General features: G+C 33.6%; 3 protein-coding genes across 3 annotated transcripts in view; all 3 read left to right on the top strand.

Annotated features, from left to right (window-relative positions):
- The first annotated feature begins 2,795 nt into the window (after positions 1–2,795).
- On the top strand, positions 2,796–10,605 carry LOC117125089 (pyroglutamylated RF-amide peptide receptor-like). The gene is made up of 6 exons (XM_033271474.1): positions 2,796–2,837; positions 6,095–6,170; positions 6,699–7,083; positions 7,676–7,799; positions 8,360–8,689; positions 9,365–10,605. Exons 3-6 carry the CDS (start codon positions 6,857–6,859, stop codon positions 9,635–9,637), a joined length of 954 nt encoding a protein of 317 aa, XP_033127365.1. The 5' UTR covers positions 2,796–2,837; positions 6,095–6,170; positions 6,699–6,856; the 3' UTR covers positions 9,638–10,605.
- A 4,070-nt stretch (positions 10,606–14,675) lies between these two features.
- Positions 14,676–15,203, top strand: LOC117125123 (uncharacterized protein K02A2.6-like). Its single transcript, XM_033271521.1, has one exon. The coding sequence runs from the start codon at positions 14,676–14,678 to the stop codon at positions 15,201–15,203; it is 528 nt and encodes a 175-aa protein (XP_033127412.1).
- A 3,630-nt stretch (positions 15,204–18,833) lies between these two features.
- Positions 18,834–20,035, top strand: part of LOC117125122 (galanin receptor type 2-like) — a 10,957-nt gene continuing 9,755 nt past the window's right edge. Inside the window, exons 1-2 of the mRNA XM_033271520.1 lie at positions 18,834–19,348; positions 19,908–20,031. Coding sequence (XP_033127411.1) covers positions 18,834–19,348; positions 19,908–20,031 — 639 coding nt within the window. The remainder of the gene's footprint in view (positions 19,349–19,907; positions 20,032–20,035) is intronic.

Here is a 20,035-nt window from a genome sequence, read left to right as displayed (position 1 = left end):
CAGAATAGAAGAAAATATCAACTTATGAAAACTGGAACCAGTGTTATTACAAGTGGTAACAAGTTTCATTGCTAGTACTTACACTGAAAGTATATAAGAACAAAATCAAATTAGAGATGTAACAATCACCTGCAATGTGTGATATTATTTACATTTTGCTCCTAAAATGTGCTGTAATAAAATATGTCTTCCTGTCTTAAAAATACTGTAATTGTTTTGCTTTTGTTGCAATAGACTTTTTGCTGTATGTGTCAATAGAACCTAAAGATACTCGCAAAAAGGCCTCCTTCGGCTGTATTGTAATGTTGAGATAATCAGTCCATGTTTGTGTCCCAGTATATCCATTAGTAATTGACATTATTATTTATTTATTTAATAAACTTCTCACAAAAATACAGAAGTGAAAGAAACGAACAGGTGAAGAACACTGATGCAAGGGATCGCTCCTTGCAATTAAAATACAAAAATAGAAATACTGTATAGACATAAAAAATGACAGTACAGTCAGTGAAACAATAAAAATTAAAAAGGGATGAAAAACGTCAGGAAGTAAAGGAAAAACAATGACGACGACAATAAAGGAGTAAGAAAAATCGTAAAAATTAATAAGGCCAACAAAAATTGCCACAGAATATATATAAAAATCATTTAAAATAGAAATTGCCACTAAATTTTTTTAAATGTACTGTACAAGATTATATTCTTAGGCACACAATATTGAATATTGCTATATTTAACAATAATTTTAGGAAGAATTTTGCAAATGACAAATTACCTTTTAAATATAGAACAATTGTGAGCCACTACTTATGTTCATAATATTGACACAATCAGTTAAAATATAGAATATATATTCTTTATACTGATTACTTTATAGTCTGCTACATTTACTAACGTAATTTGAATAATGAATTCTCGCGTGAGTTGCTTCTGTAATGTGCCAAATCCTCTTTAAATATTTTGTAGATTCTTGTTAGTGTAAAATTGTTTTACGATATTTTAATAATTGGTAAAGACCCCTAAACTAAAGTCAACCGTAAAGGAAAATATGAAGGAGGGATCAATTTGACACCGATAAATTGAAACATTCAGAGACAAAAAGCAGGTTTACAGTTATGATGAAATCACGTAACATTGATGAAAATATGCTAACGGTGGAGAATGATAACGAGCATATAAAGGTCTGCCTTCAATTATAGGCCCTCAGACCACCTCCAATTAACAATTTGAAATGTAATTGTGGGGTCGCCCTCAACTGTCGGCACCTCCCAGGAGGGGACAAAACAAAATAAACAAGCACCAAAGATCAGGGAATTCAGAAACGATCGTCGCAGAAGTTATAGGACTATACACAAGATCAAGAAGTAAAAATAATATTGAGAAAACAGAACAGTGCTGAGAAATCGAAACCTATGTCTTCACAGATGATCCTATTGCGAGCCGTGTGATCAGCCTGCAAAGGAAAAGGGTAGAAAAGGCAAGATACTATAATAAATAAATGAACAACACACCTTTATTTTATACAATCATACATGGTCAAAATAATTGACAAGATTATGTTATGTTAGTGTATAGACCACACTATGTGTACCTATGCATGTTGATCCATTCGTGTTGGTGAGTAGTGGGTATATGGGCCTTTTAGTTTATTATCTTTAAAAAAATAAAATGAGAAATAATTACAGATAATTGATAAATTAAAATATTTTAAATAATAATAATAATTATAATTATAATAATAATTATAATTATAACAATCATAACCATAGTCATATTCATAATAATCGTAATCATATCATAATCATAATAATAATGTAATAATAGTAATGCATAGGCTATCTTTAATTTTGGTATATGCTTAATTAATGTAACTTCAAGGTTTTGTTTTTTTAATGAGTCTGAGCTCAGTAAGCTAATCAGTTCCTTGAATGATGCTGTTGCGAAAAAAGCGAATGCTCGGACTCAGTTCTAAACCAAGACTCTGAACGGTAACATTTTTTTACAATAATAACTATAATAACTATAATAATAATTAATTAAATCATCATGGCTAATGCTGATTCAGTACCTTCTGTTGAATGTGAGAGATTTAAGTATTATGATTACTGACTGGACAAGACTCCATCCAGCATGTGTACATTCTATTCTTACAATAAACTCATCTATCAGAATTATTTATTTAAAAAATTGATGCAAAGAAGAAGGGAAATTTGGCAACCTTACGAAAAAAGTAACGAATACCTCATTCATTAGTTCACGCCACCAACGACAGCAGGGGCGGATCCATGTCCGAAAGGATGGGGCTCGAAAAAGCCGATCGAGAGACAACACCCAGAAATAACCTGCTCTGATGCGTTTTGGGCGATTTCTCTTTCTTTCTTTCTTTCTTTTTTCTTTCTTTTTTTTTTAACTTTCCAAAATGAGTCGCAGGGCCGGCTCTCCCCCACCCGCTAAATCCGACTCTGGACAGAACATTGCAACAGCTAACGGGCAAAGAAACCGCCTTTTGGCTATCTCTTCCCTTTAATCGATGATGTATCATCTGATCTCTGAACAGAGTCTACACTAGAGGAACGTCAACAACGTTCAAAGCACATGACCAAGTTAGGCTTAGTTTAGAGAAATCATATTTCCTCATCTATATAAATACTGAACTCTGCAGGTGTGGAAAGATTACGTCATCGATTTCGAACGGATGACAACCCGCCAGTAATCGATGACGTTAATACACGGATACGATAAGAGAGGGAATATGTATATAAACTTCTGAAAACATAGCAGACGAGCGAATCACGAGTCGGAGAGAAAAGAAGGTGTAAAACTTCTTGAAAATTGAGGTAGGACTACTTCGAATATTCTTTTTTGACGAGACAACTTGTTTATCTCAGGAAATCTTGAAATCAAATTTGTAATGGCATTGGATTAAAACTGATTTTTGTATATTGATAATCATAAGTGGAAATTGATAAATCAAATTCTGGATAAATTGCAAAGCATATCTTAAGATCATTACGACCACGTAACCTATATTTTAATGTACAATTTGAGTCTTAATGTAGCTTGCATGAGAATCTTATTCTAAGCACTTTCAAATCATTTTAACCATCTTTTTATTTTGTACAGTTCCTCGACTTTTAATCCAAATTTAAATCCATTTGCACATTTTACCCGTTCCTGTATTACTTGCATTTTAAATAATTTTGAATGGTTTTAAATGCTTAGGTAAAGATTAATTGATTTTAAATATCAATGTATATTTTATTGAATTATCTTTTTAGCTTTGTCATATTTTCACCCGATTCTACCTAAATGATCTGATAAGCAGGCCTATCAGTTTCGGTGACAATTAAATCTCATGATGACTGGTGCTGGCACCAGTTAAGTGTATCAGCATTTCATTAGTCACCGAAACTGATCATTTAGTTAGAATCGGTTGCTTATTTCTGTAGGCCTATACATGTGTCGTTATTTAGTCTGTGGTTTTATAATTGTAACGTGAACGCACCACATGAGGTGTACCACTGATTCAAAAGTGTAGTTTTAAAAGAAAGTTATTATACCACTAGCTTTTAACACGTAGGCCTAATGATATTCTCTACCTGAGAAAGTTACAAAAATTGTTTATAAAGGTAAAAGATATTGATTGCTAACTCGTATAAAGTGTTAGTTTAGTTATGGGATATTGGAAAAACATCCATAGTATCTAACTGCTTGTAAGCAAGTAGAGCATATTTTCTTGCAATGCCTCATCAGTTGGAAATTACTTTACTTTTTATTTGAGTTTTGCATGTTTTAATATTATGTAGGAGTAAAAGATATGAATGATAATGCTATCAAAAAGACCACATCTAACTTTTGCAGGGTATCGTTATAAGGTTTAATGAAAATGCACCAAATGAAATGTGCATTAAATGTGAATGAAACTGCTCTGAAACATTTCAAAGTTAAAGCAATTAAATAGTGCTCAGAATATGTTTAGTCTAATGCATCAAAAAGAGACTATATGAGACTAGGGGCGCGCGGCCGAATAGCCTAGAGTAGGCCTATGCTCCGAATCTGGCTCAAATTTAACGGACCTTGTATGTATTACCGGTTGTAATGTTTTATAACCAAATACTGCTGCACTTTTATTCAACCAATGAGGTTATACATCTTTGATTCAATTTAGTTAATTATTTTACTGCATTGTATTTGAGATATATTATACATTTTTGGAAGATCTCTGATGTGAGATGTTAAGTTTATTAGGCCTAAACACTTCTGGCCCAAGTCTAATTTTATATCTAAGCTCACTCTTCAATAGCATTTAATGAACCATAAAAATGGAAACCAATTGGAGCTTCCGGGGCCCGGTCTTGTCTTTGTGTAGGCCTACAGAATACTCAGGATCCGGTTCTTAAGCTAGCGGATAATAATTAGGCCAAACACCCTGCAGATGCACCCAAACAAGGAGGTATAAATACCATCAAGCGTCGTTTATAAACCAAAATTATTAATTAAGATTATAAAAAAAAACATTTGTTCTATTATTTATTAACAACTAAAATTACATCTGGTACACAGCATGCTTACAGCACGTCGACGCAAGCCGACAGTCAGGTAGACTCTCCAAATAACTTTTTTAAAATCATAAATAAAGACGCACGCAGATCTGAAAATATTAAGAAACAACACATGTGTTACAATTAAGATGAAATTAGAACATATAGTATAAAAGAGCAGCAATTACAGATTTTCGAATTTAATATACAATTAGAAGAACAATTATTTTTAAAGCACTGTACATAAATCACGCAGAAAAATGTATATTATTTAGACCAGTCAAGTTACATTACAAGATGAAAATTTAACACAAAAATGGCACTATGCAGAATTATACGATGTTTTAAAATGTAGGCTACGGCTAATGTATTATATTTTTCTCCTTGTGTACCTGTGACTTGGACTTATAATCTTTATTCTACTGCTTTGCTGATTAATTTAAAACAAGTATAAGAATGCGTTTCTGCAAGTAATTTTATTACAATTATATTTGTTGTATTAGCTACGCAGACGTGTAAACATATCAAGAATACCAAGCTCAGGCCTCTAAACAACGGACAAAAATTAGTCGTAACATAATTAAGAGACACAGAATAATTAAAACCGAGTCTGTATGTTTAAGAGATCAGACAACCAGACGGTATGTTAGCAGAATAAAATTGCGATCACTAAAAATTATATAAATAAAAAAATATCAATTTTTTTAACTTAATAAAGACTCTAACCCAAGAAAATATTATTGGTTATTGGTGTTCTACTTTGGGTGATATATACATAACTTGGGGTGATAAGCCCTATGCTGTCCTTTTCACTTTCCTCTATAATTTCTGAAAAGCGCATGGAGACTTCAGTGGCATGCGCTATTATACAAGCCCAATTAATACCAATATAGGCCTATTAATAACTTTCTTAACACTGAGTTTGTAAATAACATTTGATTGGAGGGTGACAATTGGAGTATGAATATTTTGGTAAAGATGGTATCGTTAATGTATTCGAATAATGTGGGAAGTAATTAATCATGAAGAACGTTAAGTTAAAAGAAATAATAACCACAATAGTCTTGATTAAAAGTAGATTAAACAATGCACTAATCGTATCATAATCATTCCATTTATTTTGCCAAATATAACAACTAAAGGGGATGTGGCAGGGATTGACAAATGCAAGAAGACTTGTCATGGAGGGGCTCATCATCCCAGCACAAACAAAAATACAAGCATAAAAAGTATAAATTATGTTACTGTCAGTATAACTCAAACCGAGGCATTATAGCATTGATTAACGATTGAAAACGTTATCGTGTAATTTAGACTAATATTGATGATTGTGAGGACTGATATTGATGATTCTTAATAGTTCAAATTGTCCTTACTGTACTTACCACACAGCGCCCTCTGTTTTTGCAAAGTGAAAATAGTGTTATTGCAATGAGTACAAAAATAATATGGACTAAACTTGAGAAATAAATCTATTATGTGCAACCCATTAGTTTATAATTTAAAGTGTAAACAATGATTAAATGAAATTCGATCAATTATTTTCTTTTCAGATTAGAATAGTAACACTCGAATATTAAAAATAGACTTCAGAATATCAAGAATCAACACAAAAGATACAAGCAAATGGTTGGTGATTCATATGCAAGCTACAACCAAATAGTTTTTATGATTTTTTTCTTTGTCACATCTTCTGTTGTGTTGAAAATATGATTTCATCATTCAACTTCGAGTTTTTAGGTTTTGTCCTGCTAAAAGTATTATAATATATACAAGTATCTCTTTCGAGATCCAGCAGCTGAAAAAAATAATGCTCTTAAGGTGTAAAGTGTTTCTGACAATATCGTCTATGCGACATTAGTGCTGTTCAGTACTGTGACGTCAGACACGCTTGAAATAAATAAAAAGGATTCAATAGGATTCAAGCGCCTTTGAGCACGATTATTCATAAATAGGGCGCTAGAAATTTGATAAATAAAATAAATAAATAAAAAATAGGCTACTAGCACTTGGATTCACAGTTACTCTGTGTTATCAACAGTTGAGATCTCGATTTTGCATTTATGTTCATGCGTTGATAGATAGCACACAGAAAATTTCTTTCCTTGAAAGAGAACAACAATATTTACTTTCATTATGTATTTTATATTTGGTCAGAATACAATACAGGCTTGAACGTGCCACTTCTATTAAATGATTCGGAACTGAATTGGGATTATGAATTCGTCAAGACAGATAATACTTGGGGCAAAATACTCACCTGGTGCATTTATACAACAGTGTTTGTTACTGGATGTAGTGGAAACATCCTCGTTATGGTTTTCATACATCAGTGTCGACAGCTAAAAGGCGCACCAGCGATGCTTTTAGTGAGCCTAGCAGTGGCTGACTTTTTAGTGTGTATTATAATAGTTCCCTCGGAGGTTTACTTATACAATGTTGAATACAACTTGGGACCGTTTACTTGCCGAATCTTCGCCTTTTTAAATCAACTTGTATTCACAATCTCTTCGTTCACTCTAACACTCATCAGTATCGAGAGGTGGGTAAACATTATATTTACAATATGCCTTTAATCTTTGTGCTTCCAAATGTAATTTACTGTAGAATACTGACTGCATACCGTTTGACTCGGTATAAATATTTGTTGTATTGTTCTTGGAAAATTCGTGATAGGCATATAGTTATTTTTTTACCTTTGCATACACCGACAATGGTCCCCATTAAATGAGAATGATAATAAGAATATGATTAACGTAAGTAATTCTCCAATAACATAACTGTGTAATATTATGTTATTGCGGATCGACTAATTAAAGATTACCGATAATCATAACCGATTAATGGATAGCCATGCATTATTTATATGATTTCTTTGAGTTATAGATACCTAATACTGTATCAGTTGACTTTAAATCCGATGTTATGCTGTAAAATAATAAAGGAGATTCGAATAAAGAAAGTTGAGAATGTGTACTATGATTTGATTTATTTTAATTTAACTTTAATGTTAGTGCTGTTAACTTTTGGTTGGTGTTTATAATGATGGGTATTAATATTAATATCATTAATCATTATTACGGATAATTACACAATTACAATATCTTTACATATTTTCTTATTTGTTTATGTAGGTTGTACGTTATAAAACACCCTTTTCAGGCGCGTGCCGTTATTACAAGAAGACGGGCTAGGTTTATGATTGTCGGGAGTTGGTTGATCGCTGTGTTGTGCTCGATACCAAACGCATACAGGCAGGTAATAAAAAACAAAAACAAAAACAAAACAATTATCTAGAGGCCCAAATGCATTTGTTACAGTCCTCTTGGATTAGTTAAGCTATGATTATGTTGCTAATTCTTACCACGTTGTTTTATTTACGATTACTAATTGTTACATTTAATATAATACAATGTGTTGGCCTATTAATTTATATAGTCAATACAGTAGGCCTACTTATGAATTATAGTGTAGTTCATTCGCTACAGTTAATGCGTCTTCAATGGCAGACTATGGCTATCAGTTCGGACTGCTGTCGGACAGCAGTCATATAGAATGCGGACAGATCCTTCTCCTGATCCCATCGACTATAACTAGGCCAACCCTTAACGATGAGCATAATATGTGTTGAGAGCCTACGGCACCCAATCAAGATTTCATTTTAATTATGCATAAAATTGTAAGGCAATACGGACACGCCAAAAATGTAAAGTGCAAATCTAGTAACTTTGATATTTGTGGATATTAATAATAATAAGTCTATAATAATGAGCATAGTACAATGTAATTAAATTTTCAGATTTTCTCTAATTATTTAGGAACATATGATTCATGTCCAAGGAATAAAACAAAAGGCAGTGTGTATTCCTAGCACTATGCAACCTTGGAAAAAATTGAACGCCATATTCGATTTCTTGGTTAAATTTACAATCCCCGTACTTATCATGGCGATCTCGTACTCAGTCGCTGTTGTAATTCTCTACAAGAGTACGAGACAGAGCGAACAGTTACAGAGTATGAACATGCTAAATAACAAGACTCGCACCAATGTGGCAACAAAAACTGAAATTACCGATTTGACTATAAAACCGATCAAAAGTAAAGCAAAGAAAACTAAATCGGAAAAACATCAGGACGAAAGAAATCAGGTATACAGAAAATTATTATGAATAAAGATAATTGATAATTATAATGATTTATTTTATTTCATTTTATTTATTATTCATAGTATTTTATAACATATTAAAAGCGTCATTTAAACGTATTTGAAAATAACGTTTTTCTCTACTTTTCCAGAAGGATCGGAATAATAATCAAAATATGAGATAAATACCTGTGAGATACGCTGTGAGTCAAAAAAGCTTCACAAGCGTAAAGTGGAAACGAAAAAGAATTGCACAAATATAACTGTATATATATCATGTATAGGCCTAAATACGGTAACGATTACTGTATTGTCATCCTCTTAATCGCCGATGTTATGTTTTTAAATGTTTTTTTTTAAAGTTTATTAAGTAGGCCTACCACGGATTATCAATAGGGATATTAATAACTGTTTATTATATGAAATGGAATTAATCTTATATACAAGACAAACATATACACATGATACATATGCTAAGTGTCATTTAGGGGCTTATTGGGTGTATTTGTTTTTTAAAGTGAGAAAAAAATCACTGACAGAAGTTGAACTCATGACCCTGCAATTAATATAATATAATATATTACCGCCAAGATATGTATACAGCTCCACTCCATTATCGTCGACGATGTCTTTAGCTTCATCGTCTTTTTATTATCAATGTGTTTTTTTTTTCTTTCAGACAATCGTTATGCTTCTTATTGTTGTTCTGCTGTACTTTATAACTTGGGGACCATTTATGGTATACCAACTCATGCGTCGTTTCGACGTTTTTGGTGCACACTATTATTTTCATCCAAGGCTTATCTTCACAACACTGAAGATGCTAGGAATAGGAAACAGTTGTATCAATCCATTTGTCTACGTGTTTACCTTAAAGAGTTTTCGATCAACCATAACAACAACTTTGTGTTTCCATAAAGGACCGAATTCGACGAAGAAGAGAATTGTATGATAAGGAAAAATGTTTTAGTAAGATAAAATTAATGATCACCGTTTTACGAGGAGTAACTTCAAGTCATTTAAATGATGTGTAAACATAAGTATAAAGAAACATCTAAATTTTCTTGCTAGTCAGATTGGTTCCAACAAAAAAGGTTTTGCAGCTTGATAAAAAGTAAGCACAAGTCAAGCCATTATCCTTCTGTTATGTCTCATAAAGGCACATCATCCGTACAATCAAGTTATGACCAGGCTGCAGTGTTTAATTCATTTTTTTAGACCTCATAATCAGGGAAGATCTGGTAATGCGTAGTCTTCCTGGTTATGATGTCGACAAGTCGACATTTCTGGTGGAACAATATGTTGTTTAAACGGGAACTCTTGAATGTTAACATTCACAAAGCTACAGGTTATGATCAGATAAACAACATCATTCTTAAGAATAGGCTTCTGTTTTAAATTATCCTTTTACCAAAAATTTTCAGTTGTTATTAGACTCCAAAAATTCCCATGGCTTTGTTCCGAGAAGGTCCTGTCAAACCAACTTTGCACTGCTTCTTGCTACAGCATACAAAGTTATCGATAGCAAGAAGCAGTGTGATGTGATTTACACAGACTTCTCAAAGGCTTTTGATTCTGTTTATTTTGAATTACTTTTTAAAAAAAATATTTAAGTTTGGTTCTTCTGAATCCTTATTTAACTGGTTTAATGATTGTTTAACTGACCGTAAGCAACGTATATGTTATTGAAGACAATCATCGGAGTGGTTACCAGTCATTTTTTGGGTACCACAGGGTCTTAGTTTCTTTATTTAGGCGTACCCGAAATAGAAGATTTTTAAATCCACCTTCAGTTGTGTTGATGTTACATGTAGAGGTTTACTTAAACGTTTATGTGATAGTTATAATAAGTTTTTTTATGTCTAATACTGATATTGATATTTTTTGGCAGTTTAAGTGTTTTTAAATCAAGGGGTTAGGCCTATTAGTACATTTTATTGTATTTTTATATCTATTTACATAAACATTTTATATTTATTTTTGTATTTTTATGTATTTGAACCTGTTAGTGGTGGTTGCTATCGCTGTTGGTTAGTACCAAAAAAAAAAAAAAATGAATAATAATAATAAACAGTGTACATTCTATAATCCATATTTTATATAACAAAAAGGCGGCAATATACAAATTCCTATTTTTAGTATGAACATGCTCAATCGAGATTTTCGTCCAATAAAATGTGCAGATAGATCATGTTCTTAATTCAGCAACTGTCGTTATGACGTTGAATAATGCTTCTGGTTCCAGCAATTATTTAACTTAATTCAATCTTTGCTGAAATCGATATCTTGAGAGTGGATACTGATAGCACTTACAACAACAGTATTACAAAAACACTCTCTCAAATAATGTTTTTTACATCAATAATCGTTTTCAGAAAATTATAATGTATCAATCAGCCTTTAGGAAAAAACATCATTTTTCTTTGCTTCTTCCACTTTGTAGAGTGAACTGCCTGAATACTTCAAGCAAGCTTCCACACTAGAGAAAATTACAGTATGAGCCAGTATTTCCTTAAAAATTGTTTAGCCCTGTGGGCCTTGTAATGAAGGTACTTAAGATTATGAGTGAGCCCTCTATTGTATGATACATAGAGTAAGGACACATGAGCCTTAAGGCAGTTGATAACAAGATACCAATAAAGTAATATACAAGAAAGTCAGAATAGCCTACTGTATTATTGTCTACAACATATCATTACATGGTGTCAGAAGTAAATCAAAATGAACGGATTAAAACCACCAACTTCTCTTAAAATCACTATGGAGAACATGGCTGAAGAGTGGAGAAAGTGGAAACAGAAGTTTGAGTTATACATTATAGCCAGCGGATTGGATCGAAAACCAAACAAGGTACAAAGTAGCACACTACTACATGTAATAGGTGAGGAAGCTTTAGAAATTTTCAACACTTTTTCATTTTCTGACAATGAAAGCAATGAAAATATTAAAGATATTTTGGAGAAATTTAGAGTTTATTTTGAACCACAGAAGAACATTACTTTTGAACGACATAAATTTAATACAAGATTTCAGAAAGAAGGTGAAACTGTAGACCAGTTTATCACTGATTTGTGATGCAAAATTAGGTCATGTGAATTTAAACGCTCCATGACAGTCTGATAAAGGACAGGATTGTGGTCGGAATTAGAAGTGATAAGGTTAGAGATAGACTGTTTAGAGAAAATGAACTCCCATTACAAAAGGCTATTGAAATATGTCATGCAGCTGGAGATAGCATGCAGGTAAACACAAAGAATGAAACTACTGTATCAAGTGAAATAAGTACAGTAAGACATACCAAAACAAATTTTAAGCATAAAGTGGGCTTATACAGTAAGATAAGAGTGATATCATTAAGAATTGTAGACAATGTGGTTATGATCATATAAGTAAAAACTGCCCAGCTTATGGAAAAACATGTAAAGCTTGTGGTAAATTAAACCATTTTGCAAACAAGTGCTTGACTAGGAATAATTGTCATCTACAAAAGAAACATAAGAAAAAAGTACATGAAGTAAATGAAGTAAGTGATAGTGATGAAGAGTCAAGTAATGAATTCTTCATGGATGCTATAGAAAATGAGCATAATAAAAAAGAGTGGACAGTAAAGTTAAATGTTCATAATAAGCGTAAACAGAACATAGTTGAGTTAAAACTAGATACTGGTGCTCAATGTAATGTAATTCCAGAAAGAATGATACATGAGTTAAGTGCTAAAGTCAGTAGGACAAATGCAAGATTGATTACCTATTCAGGAGAAAGAATCAAACCAATAGGTAAAGTACCCTTGTTTGTGAGCACAAAGATAAATATTTCGATGTGGAATTCCAAATAATGAATCAAAACGTACAGCCAGTGTTAGGACTTGAAGCTTGTCAGAGACTAGGCTTAATTAAACGTATAGAAACATTGCAGTCCAAAACGTATCATGATATGATAAATAAATATGATGTGTTTGAAGGTTTAGGGTGTATTAAAGGTGAACAACGTCTGCATGTCAAACCTGACGTTAGACCAGTTGTACATACACCTAGAAGTGTTCCTGTACCACTACGAAATAAAGTTAAAGCAGAGTTAAAAAATGGAAACACTTGGAGTAATAGTTAAACAAAATCAGCCAACACAATGGGTTAGTAGTATGGTTGTTGTAGATAAAATGAACAAGAATAGTGTACGTATATGTCTAGATCCTAGAGATCTTAATGAAGCATTAGAGCGTGAACACTATCCAGTGAAAACTATTGAAGAAGTAGTGACAAAACTTCCAAATGCTAAAGTGTTTAGTACATTAGATGCTAGTAGTGGATATTGGCAAATACAGCTGGATAATGAAAGTTCTAAACTGTGTACTTATAATAGTCCTAATGGAAGATATAGATATACTAGGCTACCTTTCGGTATTAAGTCTGCACCAGAGATCTTCCAAAGAGTAATGACCAAAATGTTCGAGGATATAGAAGGTACAGAAGTAATAATGGATGATATATTAGTGTGGTGTAGATCAGAAACAACACGATGAACGTCTTGAGAGAGTACTCAAACGAGCTAAAGAACAAAACATTAAACTAAATCCGGATAAATGTAAATTTGGTTTAAATGAAGTAAAATACATTGGACATACCCTTACATCAGAAGGTCTAAAGCCAGATGAGAGAAAAATACAAGCAGTGCAAAGAATGCGGGAACCTACAAATAAGAAAGAATTACAGCAATTTCTAGGTATGATAAATTATCTTGGAAAGTTTATATCGCATCTTAGCAATGTCACACAACCACTGAGAAAACTTCTTGAGAAAGATATTGACTGGCAATGGCATGCTGAACATGACAAAAGTTTTGAAGAGTTACAACGCTTGGTAACAGAAGCTCCAGTTCTTCAATACTACGATGTAAATAAATCAGTAACAGTCAGTGTCGATGCATCAAGCACAGGTGTAGGAGCCGTATAGCTCCAGGAAGGACATCCAATAGCGTTTGCCTCAAAAGTATTTACAGAGTCACAAACTAGATATGTTCAAATAGAGAAAGAGTTAGCAGCAGTAGTATTTGGATGCGAACATTTTCACAAATATCTATATGGCAAAGAATTTGTAGTAGAAAGCGACCATAAGCCACTTGAAGCTATTATGAAGAAAGCTCTAGCAATGACGCCACCAAGACTACAAAGAATGTTATTCACATTGGAGAAATACAGTCTCGAATTAATTTACAAGAAAGGTAAAGAACTGTCTACAGGGGCGGATCCAGAGATGTCCAAAAAAGGGGGGGGGGGCCGAAATTCGGGCCGATCGAGACAACAATGACCTAGGGGGTCCGGGGGCATGCCCCCGCGAAATTGTTGTGTTCTAGACGCCCGAAAATAACATTTGAGGCGTTGTGGGCTATCATTTTTTTTCTTTTTCTTTCTTTTTTTCTTTTTTTTTCCCTTTTTTTTAGCTACCAAAAGGAGGGGCCGGGGCCGGGCCGGCCCGCACCCTAAATCCGCCCCTGGTCTATAGCAGATGCATTGAGTAGAAATCATCTACCAGATGTAGAAACAGAAAAAGAAATACCGATATACATGGTAAAAAATCTACCAATGTCAAATGAAAGGCTAGTAGAAATTAAACAAGGAACTACAAATGATAGCACTTTGACAAAACTAAAGGAAGTTATCAGAGAAGAAAGTATAATACATACTCCAAGTATTGAAATACACGCCATCGTGTTGGGATTCAATATTTCGACATTAATTATGTCATCATCAGGAATGATGATGACATAATTAATGTCGAAATATTGAATCTCAACACGATGGCGTGTATTTCAATACTTGGAGTATGTATTATACTTTCTTATCTGAGATTAATCAGTGGACCTTTCGGTTTTTTATCAGAGAAGGATGGCCAAATAACAAAGCGATCCTAGATACTGAGTTAAAACCATACTGGGACTACAAAGAGGAAATATTAGTTTAAGATGAGCTACCGGTATTGTTTAAAATGGACAGAATGATAATACCAGCAAAACTGAGAAAACAAATGATTGCAAAGCTTCATGTAAGTCATCAAGGTATTGAAAAAACCAAGAGACTTGCGCGAGATATTATGTTCTGGCCTGGTATGAATGCACAAATAGCGGATACAGTGAGCAGGTGTGAGATTTGTCTAACACACAGAAATCGAAATGCAAAAAAAACCATAGGACACGACATACCAACACGTCCATGGCAAAAAGTCGGAATGGATTTATTTGAACTGTACGCAAAAGACTATCTATTGATAGTTGATTACTATTCAGGATACTTTGAAATAAATCAGTTGACAAGTACAAAATCCAATTCAGTCATCAAATTCTGTAAGCAACAATTTGCGAGACATGGAATCCCAAGTGAGGTAGTGTCAGACAATGGACCGCAATTTTCATCAACGGAGTTTAAGGCTTTCAGTAAATCATATGAATTTGAACATATTTTAGTGTCACCAAATTACCCGCAATCAAATGGAAGAGCTGAAAGGCAGTACAAACAGCAAAGTTGATACTTAAGAAAGCAAAGGAAGACAAACAAGATCCATATAGCGCGAGATGGACTACCGTCCCCAGTTCAATTGCTAATGAGCCGTAGAACAAAAACACAGTTGCCAACGTTAGAGAAACTCCTAAAACCGAAAACTAACAAAAATATTGTCAAAACGATACAAAACAAACAAAATAAACAGAAAACTTCTCAAAGCACTGAAAAGTGGAGATAGAGTTCGAGTATGAAAAGATACACAATGGAAGCTAACGCTAGTTGTTGAAAAACACAATGCGCCATATAGTTGAAAGCAATGGTAGATACTACAGGAGGAATCGTAGAGATTTGATTGAACAGGAAGGATGCCAAAATACTCAAGACTGGCGAATAGAAGCAAATAGCACAAGACAGAACCGGCTTCGCTACCCGAAACGTAACAGAAAACCTGTTACAAAACTTGATCTTTGATTATATAAAAAGGGCAGAATAATCCCTGTATAATCACTGTGCCAGGATAGTCTACTTCTGAGCACAAAGATTAATGAACATCCATTAACGGAATGTAGTTATTAGTTTGTTGTACCAAATGAAAGAGAATATATTACCTGTTGAGGATTGTTTATTAAGGAAAAGGAAACTAAAGTGCCAAAAAGAAATATTAATTAAGTAGATTCTTTAAAAATTAAAATAAAATAAAAAATTAATAAAATAAAAAAGGGAGATTTAATAAAGTTACTTAAGGTTATGAGTGAGCCCTCTATTGTATGATACATAGAGTAAGGACACATGAGCCTTAAGGCAGTTGATAACAAGATACCAATAAAGGAACATACAAGAAAGTCAGAATAGCCTACTGTATATTATTGTCTACAACATATCATTACAGGCCTCAGGCAATTTTTTCAAGAAACAATGACTCCTACGGATTCTATTTCCTATAGTGTACTCGAATCCTGACTAATGAAGTATAGCAGCGTTAGTCTGTTATTTATATAACAATAAAAGAAATGAAAGCAGCACTTTTGAGACTAAGAATTTATGATTTATGATTTTATAGTCGAATCCTGACTATGATTTCTTATTAGAATTTTCTGAAATTGCTCAACCGTTTTTTTTTTTCAAATCAAACATGCAGCAAGCGTGCTGACATATTCATATTTCAATAAATGTAATTATAGATTTGAATAAATTCATCTGGTTACAACAATTATTTATATTTGAATGAATAAATCAATACCTTTAGAGTGGATACAATGGCACTTATAACGTAGGGAATGTAACAATACCCTCAAATAAATATAACATGTCAATTACGTTGAAAGCTATTCAGCTTTTGAATATTAGTAAGACCAAAAATATCAATTGAAATGTTTCATAGTGAAAAAGGACGTAGGCCTATCTTATTGAAGAGTGTCACTGTATTTTAAATCGGTATTCGACTATATGAGAAGACACTGTTTCTAATCAGGTTATATGGTATCTGTTCTGTGAACGATGGTCGTGTTTCTTGTTAATCAGTTTTTGGGATAACTTGTCTGCGACGTCTATCATTAAATGGCCCTCATGTCCATACCCTACCAGGGGCGGATCCAGAGAATTTCTGATGTTCACGCCACCACTTAATTTCTTAAGTTCACGCCGCCACGCCCACCTCACCATGGTTGGTGTAAATAAATGGTAAATAATCGAGCTTTCCTGTCACCCACTGCTGGATCGCCACTAACTCATGGGTGTGTGCACTCCTTTTTTCTTCTTTCCTCTCTTTAACTACAATTTTTCTCCCTCTTTTTTATTTTTCGGCTTGACTGACGGGGGTGGGGAGGGCACGGGCCCTCATGGCCCCCACTGGTTCCGCCACTGCCTACTGCGGACTGTCACCAAAATTTAATCATTTCTTTATTGGACCATGAAAAAGCATTCTGTAAAGTTTTATTTTTATCCATTTGTCAGTTTTTGAGATATTTAGGTCTGGGACGTTAACACTTTAAATGACCCTCACATCCACACCCAAATCCGGATCGTCACCAACATTTATTAATCCCTTCCTTGTAACTTAGATTTTTCCGCCCTGCTATTGTCATTGCAGCTATAGTTCGAGTCTAACTAACGTCGAGTTAGTTCTCCTGTAATTTTTAACTTGATTAGTCTTCTAGTAATAGCCATTTTTTGTTCTAATTGGCTCTTATAAGCTTTTTTTTTTCGTTCTTTTTTCCCCTTATTTTTTTGCATTGGATTTTTCCGCCCGGCACTTTGGTCACTTTCCATGCTTGGATTCTTACCATATTTTGTCAAAGCATGGATGTAACTCCTAATAATTTAGTGTCAATGTAGAGTGGGATATGGATGTGCGAACAAATAAAAGGGATTTAAGAGCCAGCACACTACACCAGACATGGCAAATACAGGTCAACTGATCTAAATGAAACTTTCTGAAAATTTCCAAGTTATAAGGAAGAAATTATTATGTGTTGGTGACGATACAGTTTAGGGTGTAAGTTTGTGGGTCATTTAAATTTCTGACGTCCCAGACTTAAATATCTCTAAAAACTTATCAATTGGTCTAAATGAAACTTTCTATACTAGTTTGTCAAGGTCTAGTAAAGAAATGATAAAAAGTTTGTGACGATCCGGAGTAGGGTGTTGATATGAGAACCATTCAAAGGAAAACGTCCCAGACCAGATATTTCAAGGACGGGTCAACTGATCTGAATGAAACTTTCGGGAAAGTTTAACCAATTTCAACAGAGGAGATGATCATGTGTTGGTGACGATCCAGTTTATGGTGTAAATATGAGGGTCATTTAAATCTCTGACGACCTAAATATCTCTAAAAACATATCGATTGCTATCCAATATTTTGAATTATATTTCATAAAGAGAGCCCAAATATAGGCCTAAGTCTATTTAGCAATTAACAACTTTTTGCCTTTGTTATCAGCTTCTTAAAACCATACCAACTTATAGGAGCCATTACTAAAATGGTCATAAAAAAAAAAGAAAAAGAAAAAAAAAGGCGCTTCAAAATTGAAGCTAAGGTTTTGATTCTTTGTTTTAACGCATTATTAGAATTTTTTTAAAGAAAAATCGAAGTGGGTCACAAGAACATGATGGTTGATTTGAGCCGAAATGACCCATTATTCGTACAAAAGCTTGATTCCTGTTTAAATAACTAATAGGCCTACAACTGAAGCAAAATCGTAAAATATCCGTATCTTATGTGTGAGTGTTTGTGTGTATTGGGTGTGTGTAAGTGCGTAATAATTACGCATTAATTAATACACTGGGTAACAATATGCTCTCCTAAATAAATATAGCATTTGAATTACGTTGAAACCTATATCGCTCTAAAGATTTTTGAATGTTAACAAGATACTCTGTACATTAAATCGTCAATCTATATTCATATTTGCAGGAAGAGAGCGTAGGAGTAAAAGAACAGCGCCCTTGTATTTTAAATTCATATTCGACTACATAAAGAGACGACAAGGTTTCTAATCAGCTATATGATATCCCTCTTCCTTGAGCGATGGTCGTTTTTCATCTGACTGATCATTTTCAATTACCAAGTAAAGTTTTATGATATTTTGGCAAAAACACATGCACTGACAAAATAATACAACTGCAACTATTCTGCATACTTACAACCGTTAAAATGGCTTTCGAAGACGTAATTAATAACGTGACTGACGTTTTGGTCACTAAAAACACAACAGTGTTAAAAGAGCCCGAAATTGTAACTACTTTCTCTACGACAGAATTAGATATCTGGACAGAAGACAATGCAGCAGGTTTGGAAAACGTGATAATTTCATCAAATGACTTGAATCTGAATTGGGATTATGAAGACGTTCTGAAGGAAGATACTTGGATTATAATTTTCACCTGGTGCATTTATACAATGGTGTTTGTTACCGGATGTAGTGGAAACATCCTCGTTATGGTCTCCATACATCAGTGCCGACAGCTAAAAGGCGCGCCGGCGGTGCTTTTGGCAAACCTAGCAGTAGCTGACTTTTTACTTTGTCTAATATTAGTACCTTTGCAAAGTTACGTGTACTATACTACCGAATTCCTTCTGGGGCCGATTGTTTGCCGACTTGGTACCTTCTTAAATCAGCTTGTAATTGCTTGCTCTTCGTTCACACTAACACTCATCAGCGTCGAGAGGTGAGAAATATATTATGTTTGTCGTTTTCTAATGTAATGAAAGATTGATTGATTCCGAAGACTATGTTGGATTCGGTATTTCGACATTCACTAGATTACTGTTCAAATATTATGAACTTTACTATTTTTAAAAATCATTTTCCAGAGTAGGCTACATTAATTCCTTTATTTATAAAATACCCGTTGAGTCGTAGGTTCTGAGGCAAATTTATTTTACGAAATTGTAAACATAATGTGATAACTTTTTAGAGGAATGAATATTATTTTTGTGGTTCAAATTAAGTGCCAGTGAAATAATGAAATGACTCTGATTAAAGATATGCTGTAGGCATACTCTCCGCCTATAACCTCAAAAATTATATTAAAATGTTAAAAAGCTTTTCCAAAATAAATAAATAATCATGCAAGCAAGCAAATAATGAACGAAACGAACGAACGAATGAATAAAAAAAAGAATCGAGAAACAGGATTTACAGAGGTTTGACTACTTCTTGTACCAGCCAATCTAAAATTATTACTGTAAAAATATGTCAAACAATGTATTACTTCTTTTTTGTAGGTTGTACGTTGTAAAACATCCCCTTAAAACGAGAGCTATGATTACACCAAGACGGGCTCGGATTGCTATCGTTGGGGTTTGGTTGATCGCTGCGTTATGCGCAGCACCAAACACATATAGGCAGGTAG

Source organism: Anneissia japonica, unplaced genomic scaffold (assembly GCF_011630105.1).
Source record: "Anneissia japonica isolate Jap-2015-1 unplaced genomic scaffold, ASM1163010v1 scaffold9_len2422644_cov172, whole genome shotgun sequence".
Classification (NCBI taxonomy): Eukaryota; Metazoa; Echinodermata; class Crinoidea; order Comatulida; family Comatulidae; genus Anneissia; species Anneissia japonica.
Note: the sequence above shows the minus strand (reverse complement) of the source record. Positions and strands in the feature narration are given on the sequence as shown.

What these genes read in the sequence shown, in the direction of transcription:
- LOC117125089 (XM_033271474.1), top strand. Translation starts at nt 6,857, where the DNA reads ATGGTTTTCATACATCAGTGTCGACAGCTAAAAGGCGCACCAGCGATG. An exon ending in ACACTCATCAGTATCGAGAG is followed by an intron (nt 7,084 to 7,675) that starts GTGGGTAAACAT and finishes TTGTTTATGTAG; the next exon opens with GTTGTACGTTATAAAACACC. An exon ending in TACCAAACGCATACAGGCAG is followed by an intron (nt 7,800 to 8,359) that starts GTAATAAAAAAC and finishes CTAATTATTTAG; the next exon opens with GAACATATGATTCATGTCCA.
- LOC117125123 (XM_033271521.1), top strand. Translation starts at nt 14,676, where the DNA reads ATGATAATACCAGCAAAACTGAGAAAACAAATGATTGCAAAGCTTCAT.